Source organism: Prionailurus bengalensis, chromosome E1 (assembly GCF_016509475.1).
Source record: "Prionailurus bengalensis isolate Pbe53 chromosome E1, Fcat_Pben_1.1_paternal_pri, whole genome shotgun sequence".
NCBI lineage: Eukaryota > Metazoa > Chordata > Mammalia > Carnivora > Felidae > Prionailurus > Prionailurus bengalensis.
In genome coordinates, this window is record NC_057347.1 from 19,751,408 (window position 1) to 19,767,917 (window position 16,510).

Below are 16,510 nucleotides of genomic sequence, written 5' to 3' on the forward strand. Positions count from 1 at the left end.
CCTGAGCTTGCCAGAGAGGCAAAGGTGACTTAGTCTGGTGCATCGCAGACCTGCCAACGCATGGTCCCCAGATCCCGCCTCTAGGCGTGTTCTCACACAGGGGTGAGCAGCCAAGGAAAGCAGACTCCAAAGTCACGTATGGGTTTAGGGCACGGTTCTGCCATTTCCTGGCTGTGAGATCTTGGAGAAGTCCAAACATTTTGTCTTTTTTTTTCTCATGTCTAAAATAAAGCAACTTAGGGGCACCTGGCTGGCTTACTCAGAGAGCACATGACTCTTCATCTCAGGATCGTGAGTTCAAGCCCCATGTTAGGTATAGAGATTACTTAAATAAATAAAACTTTTTAAAAAATAAAATAAAACAAAATTAGGCAATTAAAAAAATAGTGACTTCAGGGGCACCTGGATGGCTCAGTCAGGTAAGCAACCGACTTCAGCTCAGGTCATGATCCCATGGTTCACAAGTTCAAGCCCCAAACTGGGCTCTGTACTGACAGCTCGGAGCCTTGAGCCTGCTTCAGATTCTGTGTCTCCCTCTCTGTCTGCCCCTCCCCCACTAGCACTCACTCACTCGCTCTCTCTCAAAAATAAAAATAACTTTAATAAAATAAAAAATAAAAAAACAGTGACTTCATATAAGTAATTATAAAGAGTAAAAGATTAAATGGAAAGCAGAGTTCAAAATCCTTTCATACCAATTGAGAGCTATATAACTGCTGGCTTAATTTATTTGCCATTTAGTGTTCCAACTTGCAGAAAGCCCTTGTTAACTGAGTAAACGGTCAATTTTTCATCAACAGGAAGAGAAATCAGTCACAAAGTCACCAACGTCTCTTGGATTCCAATCCCTGGCCAAAACATTATTTTCTTTTACAGAGTACTTTTAAGGGTCCAAGTACCTCAAGCCTTAAAAATGTAAGCCAGGTAACTTTAACTGAAGGAGTAAGGCTTTATCTATAAGTATCTAATTAAAGGGGGGGGGGGGAGACAAAAGCAAATCAAATTTTTTCTACCTTTATTTATAAAGAACACAGCTCCTCCTGACACAGACACGAACACTCACACGTTCCAAGGAGGAGCTCGATAAAAACAACAACAACAACAGCAGAACTGGAGGAGATCGGGACCTTATTTAACACCAGTCTGTGTGCCCGACTCGGGGATCACTGGGAATGTGTCCTCAAATATGAGATCTCACCTCAAACAAAGGAAGACAGGCCTTCATCTGGAGGGTGCACCCACCCCCCCAGGCAAAAAAGCTGCACACTCAATCTTCAGCATCATCGAACTGTCCTGTTTCAAAGACCATCTTGGAATAGTGGGTATCAGCGGAGGTGGGTGGTGCCAACTGGGGTCATAGATCATATCTCCTTGCGGGGCACAGCACACCCAAGGTTTGACCTCCTGAGAAATGCAACCCTGGATGTCATCAGCATCTGCAAGCAATTAAAAAAAAAAAAACAGATTAAAAGGAGAAGGGGAGGTGAGACACATAGCCAAAAAATGTCTAGGGGACAGACACTAGCCATGTCTTTGTTTAAAAATACACATGCGGGGTGCCTGGGTGGCTCAGCTAAAGCGTCTGACTTCGGCTCAGGTCATGATCTTACGGCTCGTGCTTGATTCAAGCCCAATGTCGGGCTCTGTGCTGATAGCTCGGAGCCTGAAGCCTGCTTCAGATTCTGTCTCCGTCTCTCTCTGCCCCTTCCCTGCTCACGCGCTCGCGCTAATACAAATAAACATTAAAAATTTTTTTTCAGTACACAGGCAGAGCCCTCCTTCAAGGATTGCATGCCCAAGCTGTGCTTCTCAGAGGACGGTTCTTAGTGCAGAGGAAGCAACCGCAGAAGAGCACTGCTGTCTGCAGCAGCTAGATTCACACAGACATTTCTAAGAGAGTAACATTGCTTTCACGTTAAAACTGATGCATTATAAAGTCAACTGTGAAATTTGCAATTTTCCCCCAACATGAAAGAGAAGCTGTCACAGAAATTTCAGCTCTGTAAAAGGTTATCAGGCTGAGCTCACAGATGTGGGTCCTTCATCCAAACTGTCAGCCTTTGGGGTAGCCTGGTAGGTAACCTGGTCTCGGACCCTAGAAACACCACACCTACCATACGGATTCCCTTGATCTGCTTTCAACTCCAAGTCCCAGTCCTCGTTAAAAAGATCAGCAGCCTGTTCCTTGGGCGGGCAGTCGGACACTCCTTCTGACAGCTCCCAGGTATTCAGGTCCCCATCAGAATCCTCATCCTCCACGGCAAAGTCTTCCTCTTCCGAGTGGGTGCCCTCACCATGGGCAGGACTACCATTAGGGATGCTCTGTGCTCCACTGGCTAAGAAATCAACAGAAGGAAGGTTTTAAAACCACTAGCAACTACACAGGGACTACTCACGTGCTTGGAAAATGTTTGGCAGACATACTAAGAGGGCAAGAGTAAAACAAGCATACAGAGTTCTTTAGCCACCTGAGCCCTTAAAAAAAAATGTTCTGTTTACATTTTTCGAAGTAGGATTGATCATTTCTTTTCAATAAAATCTTTTGCCTTCAACGAGGCCATTAATTGTCAGGTCTTAACATGCACACAGGGAATCAAGCAAATCAAGCACAGTTTATATATTTAAGTAGTTTACAGGTAACTGAGGCAAAGCACATCTGGCAGATGATAAGCTTTCATAATACAAACTTGAATTTTTACTCGTGTATTTCTCTCTTCATCATCAAAGAGCACAGGACAAGGGGCAGTGGGAGGAAAGCAGGCAGAAGAGCAGAACCCATCAGCCACAGAGGCAGCCACCACGTCTCCTCCTCCTGATATTGGGGAGAGCTGGAAGGTATATTTTCAAAAGGTATTAAGATAATAGAATAAAAGTCTGGGGAAGGATAATGGACCCCAAGTACATGGTGGTGCCAGGTCAGAGCTGGGAAAAGAATCAGCCTAGAAACAGCCATGCTATTAACAGTGTATAATAATACCAGCTATAAGCACAAAAGTCATAGGTCAGGGCATGGGTTCTGGAGCCAAACTACCCTGCTCCAAACCCCAGTTCTGTCAATTCTGAATTGTGTGATTGAGCTGAAGTGTACTCAACCAACTCGTCAGTAACTTAAACACAAAATCACCACACAGCACAGCAATTCCACTCCTGAACGGATACCCAAAAGAATCGAAAGCAGGTATTTAGGCAAGACTTGTACAAAAGTGTTCATAAGAGCATCATTCACAATCACCGAAGGGTATAAACAACTCATAAATGCCTATCAACTGATGAATAAGCAGCCAAGATGTAGTATATCCAGACGATGGAACTGTTCAGCCATAAAAAGGAATGTACTGATTCATGCTACATGAGTCTTGAAAATATCATGCTGAGTGAAAGAAGCCAGACACAAAAGGCTACGTAGCGTACCCTTCCATTTGCACGCAACTCACATTCGCCTGTCCAGTACAGGTAAATCCACAGAAAGATTAATGGTCTGGCGCAGGGAGGGGGGGGGGGCGGAATCACTCAAGGAAGGGGGTATGGGGTGGGACTACTTATCGGTCACAGGGTGACCTTTTGGAGTACTGAAAATGTTCTGGAGCTAAATAAGCGTGGTGGTTGCACAGAACTGTGAAGGTACGAAACGCCACTGGCTTGTACGCTTTAAAATTATTAAGTGGTAAATTTATATTTGTGTTTTACCACAATCTTTTTTTCGTTTTTACTCTGAGCCTCGGTTTCCTCATTTGGAATATGAAGACAGGATTGTGGTGTCTTTCTCAACAGAAGGGAAGGGTTTGGTCACAAGGTGAGGCCTTCCCTTCAGGAAGCTCCAGCGGGGCTTCCAAAGGAGGATGCCACGGAAACACTAGGCAGAAAAGGCAGCAAAGAGAACTGGCCAGGAAGAGAAGGTAAAGAAGACACAGGGACTGTCCCTCTCCTCGATTCCTTGGTCTCCCCCCACATCCAGCCCAGTCTCCACCGTCTACTTGCCTAGCCGATCCACGGCCTTCTCAGTGTCTCTCTCCTGACCGGAGTGGTCAGCTGGGACAAAGCCAGCCTGCAGGAAGAAGAAACAATTACCCAGGACTCAGATATCTGGGGTGTCCCCAGTATTAAGCTATTGCCTTGCAGCCCCAAACCCACCCCTCCGTCCTCACCTTTGTGAGGGTGGGGCTGGGACGCTGTGACCCACACCTCTGCTTTGCCCTATAGATGTGGCAAGGCTGGGGAGCCAAGGGCTTCGCCCTTTCCTCCTTCTGCAGACACCACCCCAGCGACACTCCGCCCTTGCGGCAGCAGTGCCTTCCGCTCAATCCCGTCTACACTTTGCCAACACTTGCAGAGGCAACCTCATCACTGGGCTCTCTCTCCCAGGCCCTCAGGACCCCTCCTCGTCCAAGCTCAGAGACCCCAGCAGTACTTGGGGGCTGTGCTTCCTCCTCCGAGATTGGAATTTCAGCTCTGCTAAGGCTCTCTTCTGGGCCTGTAATTTTTTTTTTTTTAAGTTTACTTATTTATTTTGAGAGAGACAGAGAGAGCGAGCAGGGGAGGGGCAGAGAGAATCCCAAGCAGGCTATGCACTGTCAGCACAGAGCCTGACGCGGGGCTAGAACTCACGAACAGTGAGATCATGCATGACCTGAGCCAAAACCAAGAGTCGGATGCTAAGTTAACTGAGCCACCCAGGTGCCCCTGAGCCTGTAAACTGTAATCATTCTAACCTCATTCCTTTGTTCCCTCAGCCCTAGGGGTGGTAGCTGTTTCCCCACAGTTGCTACCTCCATGTTCATTTATACCTTTTCAGTAACTCAACATTCTTTCAACTTCTGTCTCCTGATACATGGGGGCAACAGAGCTTTAGTTCCTAAGTGTCACTGAAGGGAAATACTTCTTCCCCCACAGCCAACCATATGCTTCTCTGCTCCCATCACTCAGAAGTTCCTGAAATCCTGTCCCTTCCAAGACCACTTTAAATGGAACAAGAAATGTTCGCAGCCTGCATCCGAAGACCTGGTTTTAATCCCAGCTCTTGCCATTCATTCAGGGTGTGACCTTGGATACGTCACTTCAACCACCATACCTGGGTTTCCTTCTGGGGAAAGCAGAGATGACTGTCCTGACCTTGCAAGGGGCTTATGAGGGGATAACACTTATGAAAACACCTAGCACAGAGCAGGAATGTAACATTTGTTGAATTTAAATCCACCTTCTTTGCCCCTACATCGAAACTGTACTTGGCACCTGCCCCAATTAGCTCATGATGTCGTCATCCCCAGATTTAAGGAATAAACTCCCTCTTCTGTAGTCAATGACAACCCAGGGTCACTACTGCAGGTCAGCTGGTCGGACCCCTCGGGTGGACCACTGTCACAGCCCCCTGCCCAGCTGACAGCATCAATCGCCACTCTGCTCAAAAATCTTCAACAGCCCTCCATGCAGGAGTATAAAATTGACCATGGCATTCCCACCTCCCCATCACAGCCCGTCGACCTGTTGAGCACCGTTCTCTCCCCTGGCCCTGAGGCTCTGCGTCCCCAGCTCCCAGCCATTTGTCGGGTACTGCCTCACCTCCACACCTCTGCAGGCACCCCCACCCCCACCCTGTCACCTTGGAGAAAAAGCATACATCCCTTCCTGCTACGTCCTGATCAGTCCATCCTATCTGCACGCGGAAGTTTTTTGTTTTTTGTTTTCACTAGCGCTACATCTTTCATATCTTACTCTGGTTTAGTACCATCTTTGATGCTTAAACAAGCATTCCATTCCTTCCTCCGATGAATAGCTGTCTATCGTGGCGGGCCCTAAGCTAGGCGCCGGGTTAACAGCAGTAACCAGGGGATTCCTACCCTCACGGAGCTCGCCATCTAGCAGAACTTACTGACTGTAAACAAGGGCAGGTGATGCCCGTAATAACGGTCTTTGGAAAACCAGGAGCTGTCTGGCGCGCAAATGAAAACAAGTTTCTGGAAACCCTGCGTCAAGCCGGGCCTTTGGTTTCAGTAAACAGAAAAGGAGAGCGCATGAGACATCATGTGGTGCTCAGGGTGAGCTGTGCATCCCCACCCATGGACACAGGTCCTGCGGGGACGGCGGGCTCCTCGCCGCCCTCACCTGGCCTCGCTCCAGGCCCCGGGCAATGGCCCCCAGCTCTCGGTCATCGGCATCGCTTCCCATTTAGCAAGTAGGCGGAGGCGCCCCCGGGACAGCCAGCCTCCCCTCCGCTCCCGCTCGCCCACTCACGCCCTCGGCGGCCCCGCCCCGAGGCCCCGCGCCGCCGCGGCCCGGCCGTTTCCAGCGCGAACGCGCGCCCAAACGGCGCCCCCCGCCCGGCCCCGCGGCCCCCGCCCGGCCCCGCCTCGCCCGGCCCTGCCCGGCCCGCGAGCCCCGAAACTTCCCGCCCCTCGCCGCAGGCGGCGGCCGCGCTCACCCCCGGGCTGGGGGGCGCCTCCCGTGCGCTCGGCAGCGGCGGCCCCCGAGGCGGCTCGGCGGCCCCCAGCGCCCGGGCTCCGGCAGCCTGATGGTCCATGCCTGGCGGCCCGCGCCTCCGCGCCCTGGACGCTGCTCGGCCACGTGACGCGCCCGCCTGGCTGCCAGCCGGAGGATACGCCGCGGAGGGGCCAATCAGCCGGGGGTGCTCCCGGCCGAGCGGGGCGGGACACGGGTCACGAGGAAGCCAGGGGCGGGGCGGGGCGGGGCGGCGCGGGAGGGGCGGGGCGCGCCCGACAGCCAAGCCCCCTTCCTAGGGTCCCGGGTTCTGATTCTTGCTCCTCGTGCTCCTGCTCCTGCCGGTGCACATCCCAGGGCTGGCGACTAGCAGGGTCTGAAATGCCAGCTGTTATTCCTACCCCACCACGCTGATGATGTGCCTCAGCCCCCAAATCTCGAATCCCTGGTTAGACTAATCAATTACCCGAGTCTACCTGTTAGTCTACAAAGCTCAGCTCTCAAAAGTTTGAATGCAATTTAGACCCAACCACATTTGTCACAGGTTTCCGTAGAACTCAGGCTGGAACTGGGCTATAACCCACCCACAAATGGATGAGACAGCTCAGCAGCTCAGTGATTCTCCACGTTAAGTTAATGACAGTTCTTAGAAACCAGGACAGATGATGAAAACGATGTGCAGACACGGTATGACGGTCACAGTAACAACCCTAAACATTTGGTGCTGTCACTGTAGTCTGGCTGGGCTCCAATTTTTTAATGCTCAAAGTCTGGCCCTCTACAAGCTGAGGGCAGTAGCAGATCGGCAGGGCCTGAGCTGGGGAGGAACCCTTCCCTGCCTTTCCCCACGTTGCCTAAACTCTTAATAACATACCGGTGCTCAAGGTGTGATACTCATTTTGAGAATGAAATAGAAAAGCTAGAAGCTGGGATTCCCTGCTCACTAGGCCACTTTATGACAACCTTTCGGGACATTAGGGAGCTTATTCCTTCATCTCCCTGTAAGGATGTGTTTATAAACCATAAAAGACATTTGAACAAAACTAGCATTATGGGGGTGGGGGGAGAGGCAAAGTGGGTAAAGGGAAGGGGCAGATACAGGCTTCCAGTAGTGGAATGAGTAAGTCAAGGGCATAAAAGATACAGTACAGGAAATACAGTCAATGGTATTGTAGTGGACCTGTATGGTGACAGATGGTGGCCACGCTGTGGTGAGCACAGCCACACAGCAGTTGCTGTCGAATCCTTGTTGTACACATGAAACTAATGTTGACATTGTCTCAACCACACTCAAGTTTAAAAATTTAAATAAAAGTTTTTACTACAAAAAAATTAGGGTAACCGCTGATACACAGTATTTTTTCTCTCCTCTATGTAGACCTTCCTGCAGGGAAAAGAATGTGGCCAACTAATGTGTGAGCTGTTCTGATCCATGAGTCAGTTTCCCCAAATCTAATTGGATCCAGGTCACCACTCTCCCACAGAACTTTCAATGGCAGAAATAAAAGCTCTATCATCTGTGCTGTCCACTATGGTAAACGTGTGGCTATCAAGAACTCGAAATGTGGCCAGCGTAAATGAGAAAATAATTTCATTAGATGTAAATTGCCACACATGGCAGGTCTAGGTGAACTAGCCAGATGCACCTTCGCAACCTGCATAATGAGCCCCAAACCTAGGTGTTGGGATGATCCCAGGTGACCCACCTTCATCGCCTTGCGTTAAGGAGCCAACCACCACCCTCCTCACTCTCATCTCTTACAAGCATGTATCTCCCTCCTGAAACAAAAATGCCATGTCGGGATTGGGAATGTTAAACTTCCCAGGACTCCATGAAAAAGTCAAAGAAGAAACTGTTCTTATTTTACAACAAATGACAAGCAAACAACATTTAGAGTACAAAATCTCAAAGTAAAAATGCCCTAAAATAGACTCTCATATCATTAGGAACTCAACATATAAGTAGTACCACAATCAGTAGAGATAAAGGATAAAGCCACAAATGGTGTTGTAGAAAATTTAGTTAACTGGTTGGGGGGAAGAAAATGAGTTGTCTAAAGCAAGAGGAATAGGTATCATACACACACATTTCTGGGCATCAAAAAACACCACACACACACACACACACAAAAGCTAGGGGTAGGGGCGCCTGGGTGGCGCAGTCGGTTGAGCGTCCGACTTGAGCCAGGTCACGATCTCGCGGTCCGTGAGTTCGAGCCCCGCGTCACGCTCTGGGCTGATGGCTCAGAGCCTGGAGCCTGTTTCCGATTCTGTGTCTCCCTCTCTCTCTGCCCCTCCCCCGTTCATGCTCTGTCTCTCTCTGTCCCAAAAATAAATAAACGTTGAAAAAAAAAAATTAAAAAAAAAAAAGCTAGGGGCAAATTACTTGCAACAAAGGAGACACGAACTAAAAATTAATATTCTTAATATTTTAAAAATTCTTTTAAATTAGTAAGAAAAAAAGTTCAAAAAATAGTCAACGTGAAAAAACAAGAGAACCAGGAAAAACACATTAAACTTCATTAATACCCACCGCAGGTAAAGTATTGACCTTTTCCTACATTGCATGAAAGTATTCTCATACATTGCAAACTGGCAGTACATATCAGTATCTTTAAAACAGTTACACCCTTTAATCCAGTAATTCTACCAGCAAACATCACACTCCTAAAGAAATAACCAGGGATGTGAACAAAGATTTATAAGAATCATCAACAGCATTTATAAGAAAAAAATCAGATATACAAGATCCAACCACAAGGCATTAGTAAAATAAGTCATGGCTCATCCATACAATGGAATGTTATAAATTCATTACATGTTTTTAAGGCTATTTAATGACATAGAAAAATAACATAAGTGAAACATACTGCTAAGGAAAACTACACTTCTCCCGGTGACCTGAATGCTTCTCCCAGTGACCACAATGTTAAGTTAAAGGATGTAAAATTCAAACAGTTGCCTACCCTACTCCCAGAATGCCCTCTCTGCTCCAAGCCATCCTCCACTCTGGCTTCTGAAGGCCTTCTCTACTGCTCTCATCTACACCCTACCCACGTCCTCCTTTTGTTGCTGGACCTCCCCACTGTAGACACTTCTCTGAAGATTAGTCCCAGACAGAAGACACTTTTGTAAAGTCTTTATCCTCTTAAAGGACTTTTCCCAATACCCAGCATCCTCTTCTGCTGCTTCAACAAGCTCTCTCAGGATGTCCAGCTGTCCCGCCAAACCCTACCTCCATCCCAAAAGCTTCCCTTCTTTTCTGCTAATAGTGGGCACTTAATGAGTGAATGAATAAGTAATCTAACAGTATAAATCCAATGTCATAAAGGAAATCAGAGTTTAACTCCAGATGATGAGGTTATAGGATGCTTTAATTTCTTCTCCACATTACTCTGCTCCCTCTATATTTCCTACAACAAATGTACACCATGTATACTTTTTTTTTAATATTTTTTTTAATGTTTAATTTTTTGAGAGAGAAGGTGTACACATGCTCTCAGGGGAGGGGCAGAGAGAGAGAGAAAGAGCATCCCAAGCAGGCTTCACCCTGTTAGCACAGAGCCCAATGCGGGGCTCGAACTCCCAAACCCTGAGACCATGACCTGAGCCGAAGCCGGACGCTTAACCAACTGAGCCGCCCAGGGGCCCCATGTATACTTTAATAAGGAGAGAACAAACAAATGGAACTGTGCTTTCTCCTCCATTACTACTGGCCCCTAGGTACAGTTTAGAGCTACTCATTCTTGACCAAGGGTAACAAGAAAAACTCAGTTGTATGATTTCCATATATTTTGAGAAACATTTAGGACCGTACAGTAGTAGGTCAGACCTTAACAAGTAGCTTCTTGCCACTAAATAACAATTCTCTTTTCTGGAATTAAAAATTAACACGCTAACAAAACTAAAAAAGCATGTCCCAAAATCAGACAGCCATCTTGTCTGCTATCTCTCAACAAACGGCAGATGAACTCCTAATACAAATCTGGCTAAGAGGGCTTACAATGCTATTTCCCAAAGGGAGCTACGTTCTTCCTCTTGTCACAAATGGCCGGCTTGATGCATAGCGTGTTTAGCTACAAATGCTTCTGCTGACTCTCCCTGCAACATTTTCATGGCTCGCCAATATATCTGCCCGCAGTTCTCAGGTCTACCAAGGGGGTGGTTCAGTTCTTCTTTGATGTAATCCATCCAAAGATCTTTAAAGGAAAACAGTATGTTATTACTGTAAACGTACAACTGGATCATTGATAAAGCTTTATTATATAAACTATTTAATACTGATTCAATATAAGATTTCTAAGAAGCTGAACTTGTTGCTATTATCTCCCTAGAGCCCTACGTGAAACAATGCCTCTCTCAGCTTCTTTACACTGAGAAGTATCGAAACTTTTTTTTAAGTGAAAACCTTCATTTTAAATCAAGACAATCCACGTATTTCATAAACCAAAAATACTAAATATTTTAGCGGGAGGATTTTGCTGAGTCTCTTTCAAGGTGAAAGTGAGTTTCAATGAATTCATTATAACCTTCTTATAATACTTAATAAAACTTGCTTAGGTTATGAAAAATGCCATTTTCATTCACCTCACCAGGAGAAAGTCTGCTCAAAACCTTGTAAAAGCTAACGTATGTTTTTAATCTAAATTTAAGCACTATATAATATTTTTGACTTCATAAGTAAACGGATTTATATGACATACCTACAGCCAGAAATACGTTTTGTGGGTCCTCAATGAGGACAATGTGGCAACAGCCAGTGACAACTAATGTCAATTAGTATCCCGCTCTACCTTTGCTATCACTCCCACTCTTATTCTAACCTACATTAACCTTTCCTTTACAAATACCACATTTTTAAGAGTATCAAACCCAGCAAATCTTTCTCTAATCCAGAGTTCTTTTTTTTTTTTTAATTTTTTTTTTCAACGTTTATTTATTTTTGGGACAGAGAGAGACAGAGCATGAATGGGGGAGGGGCAGAGAGAGAGAGGGAGACACAGAATCGGAAACAGGCTCCAGGCTCTGAGCCATCAGCCCAGAGCCTGACGCGGGGCTCGAACTCACGGACCGCGAGATCGCGACCTGGGTGAAGTCGGACGCTTAACCGACTGCGCCACCCAGGCGCCCCTCTAATCCAGAGTTCTTAAAAGACCCACAGACTCTTAATCTTGTGAACTTGAAATTATAAGCCAAATTATGTCTGTAAGTATTTATGCACAAAGTAAGGGAGCAGGCAGTAACAGGATACCATCTTTATTCTCAAGAAGGGCCATGACCCACAAAGAGTTAAACACTGTTCCAACCACACTGATGGGTTACAGACCACACATGCAAACAGATGTGTCTGTAACTGAAGTTTACTTACCAGAATCTACAGATCCGAACTCTCTCAAAGCCCTCTCATAATATTCTCTTAAGTTCACCATCTTGCAGGATTCCTAACAAAATAATCAGACAATCTTGCCTCAAAAGCCTAATTCAGAATGTCACAAATTCATTTCAATCACATTGTTAAACAGCTACCACCCATTAGGTATTTGTAGGGGAGAAGGCTCATGATGTAGGATGAACACAGCCTGGCTCTCAACGTATTCAGAGGAAAGTCAAAATACAGGAGACACCAGAGTGAAGTCAATGTCAAACAGTGATAAAAGCACTTTGCTATGATAGCATGGAAAAAAGCCTGATTAATTCTCAGTTGGGGGAACACGGGCAGGTTCACAGGAAAATATATCTGAATGACCTGAGGGAAGAGGAGGATTTAAGTAAGTAAATTGGGCAGGTTTACTCCCTGTAGCTTTGGCGCATCTGGACTCTGGCACATATTAGCTATGTCCACCTTAAAACTTATTATGTGAGGGGCGCCTGGGTGGCGCAGTCGGTTGAGCGTCCGACTTCAGCCAGGTCACGATCTCGCGGTCCGTGAGTTCGAGCCCCGCGTCGGGCTCTGGGCTGATGGCTCAGAGCCTGGAGCCTGTTTCCGATTCTGTGTCTCCCTCTCTCTCTCTGCCCCTCCCCTGTTTATGCTCTGTCTCTCTCTGTCCCAAAAAGAAATAAACGTTGAAAAAATAAAAATAAAAAAAAATTAAAATTAAAATTAAAAAAAAAAAACTTATTATGTGAAAGCAAAGCCTATATAAATACTAATTATATCACCTGCAGCGAGTTTTTTAAACCCTCTGACTTTAAGTTTCCCCACCCATAAAACAATAATACCTCTTAGAGCAACTACAAGTACTAAATTAAAATGCTGACTAGGGGCACCTGGGTGGTGCAGTCAGTTAAGTGTCTGTCTCTTGATTTTGGCTCATGATCTCACAGTTCTTGAGTCTGAGCCCCACATCAGGCTCTGCACTGACAGTGCAGGTTCTTGGGATTCTCTCTCCCTCTGCCTTTCTCTCTGCCCCTCCCCCACTCAAAATAACTAAAAAAACTTTCTCTTCACCTAACACTGTATTCGTTTATAAAAAATCAACTTCATGTCATATACATACATGAAAAACAGAATCACTCTTTGTTAAAGGCTCATAACGGGCAAAGGATAATGCAAAGTTCCTTCTTGGTGGTACCCCCTTTTGGTCTTGTAACCTGCATGTCTCTGAAACCAGTATCATGACCTCCTTTATGGAAGAGGACGCCAAGGTTTAGAATTGCCCAAGACACATAACTATTATGTTATTAATCTGAAGCCTGGTTATTATTATGCTCTCTTTGCTCCTCCCCACTTGCACTCTATCTCTCTCTCTCTCAAAAATAAAATAAAAACATTAAAAAAATTAAAGAAACAAATTTAAAAAATGTACTTCTTTGGGAGGACCATCTTGCAGTATACAAAGAGCCATAAAAAAACTATTATCTCCAATCCCAGAAATTTATCTCAAGAACCTGAATTATTATTCAAAAGAATAAAGGAGAAAAAAAGCTGTATAAACAAAATGCTTACATCACTCTTATTTTCATTATCAAAAATCTGGAAACAACCTGTATGTAATGGACTGGTTAAGAAAACTACAGGTTTAAGAATAATACTACAACCATTAAAAATGATAACCATGTGAAAACACAGGAAATGTGTTTACAAAATAATATTGAAAAAAGAAAAAGAAGAAGAAAGAACCTCCACATGGCATGTATGTCAGAAATAATTCTTGTATGAAAAAAATCTTATGTGTATATGTGTAAACAAAAAAGTTAAACAATTAAAATAAATATGGTTGGCTGCATTATTGTGACAGAATTACAGACACATTTGGATTTTCCTATATTATTATTATTATTTTTTTTTTAACATTTACTTATTTTTGAGAGACAGAAAGAGATAGAGCACAAGCAGGGGAGGAGCAGAGAGAGAGAGGGAGACACAGAATCGGAAGCAGGCTCAGTCTCCGAGCTATCAGCACAGAGCCTGACGCAGGGCTCAAACTCACAGACCGCGAGATCATGACCTGAGCTGAAGTTGGCTGCTTAACCAACTGAGCTACCCAGGCACCCCTTCCTATATTATTTTTTAAACTGAGACTTTCTTGTAATTTTCCTTACTTACAAGTTCAGTTAAAACCACCTGAAACAGGGGCACCTGCATGGCTCAGTTGGTTGAGCATCTGACTCTTGGTTTTGGCTTAAGGTCATTATCTCACGGTTCATGGGTTCAAGCCCCGCATCCGGCTCCACACTAGCAGCATAGAACCTACTTAGGATTTTCTCTCTCCCTCTCTTGTCCCTCCCTCGCTCACACATGCACATGCTCTTCCTCTCTCAAAAAAAATAAATAAATAAAACTTAAAAAAAAAACCACCAGCAACAGTTGCTGAGTGCCTACTATCTACCTCATAACCCAATACAAGAGACAAATGGGATGCTCGGGTGGGAGGAAGCAGCACCTCCCAACCTGGCAGGGAGTGTTTCCTGTATGAGGTAACAGCTGAGCTTTCCACTTTCCAGACATGTACTTTGTCTTCTTTCCTTACCATTCCTTAGCCATCTCTCTGAAAAATGGTTAGATGAAGAGACCAGAAATGTACACCATGTACATAAGAAGAGCTTTTTAAATGATGAAATGCTGCCAGAGATTGGTAACCATTAACTCATTTGCCCAGACAAGGAACACACTGACAGCACACTTACTTGCTCCTTTTCAAACTGGATTATTTTCCTGAAAAAATCAACTGAAAATGGACGGCTTTCCTGCAAACTAAAATAAAGGGAGAAAACTGTTACCTTCCACAAAGACGCAAAGCCTCTTACATCCCATGAATCTAATAAATACATATGCCTGCAACTCCACAACACATGGTTTAATAAAGACCTGGCCACAACGCAGGGCAAGGCCTGGACTTGACCACCAGTCACTCAATAACACCAGTGTCCAATGACTTACCCCTCACCCCCACCAAACTCCTTCCTATCCAGTGCTTCCTGTTGTCTTCTTCCACACTTTTACAGTTTAAAGTTCCCTCTGCCACATCTCAAGTCTTTTCTGAAGATGACCGATAAGTCCACTTCTAACAATATATTCTAAGGAAATAATTTCCAACATGGACAAATAATATTTGTACGGAAATGTTCACTAAAGCCAAATAAATTATGGTGCATCGACAGAGCAGTATATACATAACTATGTTTAATAAAAGATGTTCATGCAGAATTGTTACTGAAAAGGCCAGTGCGATGTTCACCAACAAAATGTAATTATAGTATAATCTCAAATAAGTGAAAACAAAATCTTTAAAGAATATATTAACCATGTGTTTTTTCTCTTGATGATGGGATTACAATGAGTTATTAGTTATCACCCTTTTTTTTAAATATTCCACAATAGGCATGAACTGCTTTTTTTAAATTTTCCACAATAGGCATGAACTGCTTTTATTGTTCAAAAAAAGAAAGACTTGGGCGCCTGGGTGGCTCAGTCGGTTAAGCGGCCGACTTCGGCTCAGGTCATGATCTCGCAGTCCGTGAGTTCAAGCCCCGCGTCGGGCTCTGTGCTGACAGCTCAGAGCCTGGAGCCTGTTTCAGATTGTGTCTCCCTCTCTCTGACCCTCCCCCGTCCATGCTCTGTCTCTCTCTGTCTCAAAAATAAATAAACATTAAAAATTTAAAAAAAAAAAAAAAAAAAAAAAAAAGAAAGACTTGGGCGCCTGGGTGGCTCAGTCGGTTAAGCGGCCGACTTCGGCTCAGGTCATGATCTCGCAGTCCGTGAGTTCAAGCCCCGCGTCGGGCTCTGTGCTGACAGCTCAGAGCCTGGAGCCTGTTTCAGATTGTGTCTCCCTCTCTCTGACCCTCCCCCGTTCATGCTCTGTCTCTCTCTGTCTCAAAAATAAACAAACATTAAAAATTTTAAAAAAAAAAAAAAAAAAAAAAAAAAGAAAGACTTGGGGCACCTGGGTAGCTCAGTTGGTTAAGCGTCTGACTTTGGCTCAGGTCATGATCTCACGGTTCGCGAGTTCAAGCCCCATGTCGGGCTCTGTGCTGACACCTCAGAGCCTGGAGCCTGCTTCGGATTCTGTGTCTCCTTCTCTCTCTGACTCTCCCCTGCTCATGCTCTGTCCCTGTCTCTCTCAAAACTAAATAACCATTTAAAAAAAAAAAAAAAAGAAAGACTTTCTGAAAGTTTCTTGGATTACTTCCTCAGATACTATTTGCCATACACACACAATCTGGGTGTGAGGGGCTGAGTATGGGGTGGAGAGACGAATAACAGCAATGAAAAAATATGAGTGTTATTTTTTTAAGTAACCTCTACACCTAACATGGGGCTCAAACTCACAAGCCCGAGATCAACAGTCACACGTTCTACTGACTAAGCCAGCCAAGCGCCCCTAAGAGTACCTTTTAAACACAGCTCTGGCCTTTTTGTAGCCACCGCTTCGGTAAGCCCAGTCCAGGTACTTATCCTTCAGAGTGACGGAGTCGGCACCTTTGACAGCTGAGAGAGCTTTCTACAATTAAAAAAAAAAAGACAAACTGCATGAGGAAATTTATAAATATCAAAGCATATTTTCTCTGCCCACCACAAGACTCACAACATGGGGCCTAGACCTTAAAAATGGCTTCAGTGTCTTCTTGGCTTTTGGCA

The 16,510-nt window shown here is 45.1% G+C and overlaps 2 protein-coding genes across 3 annotated transcripts in view; both read right to left on the bottom strand.

The window, feature by feature from the left end:
- Positions 1-998: 998 nt before the first annotated feature.
- Positions 999-6,568, bottom strand: COPRS (coordinator of PRMT5 and differentiation stimulator). Its single transcript, XM_043583648.1, is given in 5 exon segments — positions 999-1,320; positions 1,323-1,436; positions 2,115-2,336; positions 3,979-4,045; positions 6,416-6,568. Coding segments are annotated over 5 exon segments (555 nt in total). The 5' UTR covers positions 6,515-6,568; the 3' UTR covers positions 999-1,267.
- Positions 6,569-9,037: 2,469 nt separating this feature from the next.
- UTP6 (UTP6 small subunit processome component) overlaps positions 9,038-16,510 on the bottom strand; it is a 30,091-nt gene continuing 22,618 nt past the window's right edge. For both annotated transcript variants that reach the window (XM_043583650.1, XM_043583651.1), the window contains exons 15-19: positions 16,474-16,510; positions 16,264-16,373; positions 14,560-14,626; positions 11,801-11,873; positions 9,038-10,631 (exon numbers count right to left, since the gene is read on the bottom strand). The exon at positions 16,474-16,510 is cut by the window's right edge and continues 44 nt beyond it. In XM_043583650.1, the coding sequence (XP_043439585.1) occupies positions 10,474-10,631; positions 11,801-11,873; positions 14,560-14,626; positions 16,264-16,373; positions 16,474-16,510 (445 nt within the window). In that variant the 3' untranslated portion in view covers positions 9,038-10,473. The remainder of the gene's footprint in view (positions 10,632-11,800; positions 11,874-14,559; positions 14,627-16,263; positions 16,374-16,473) is intronic.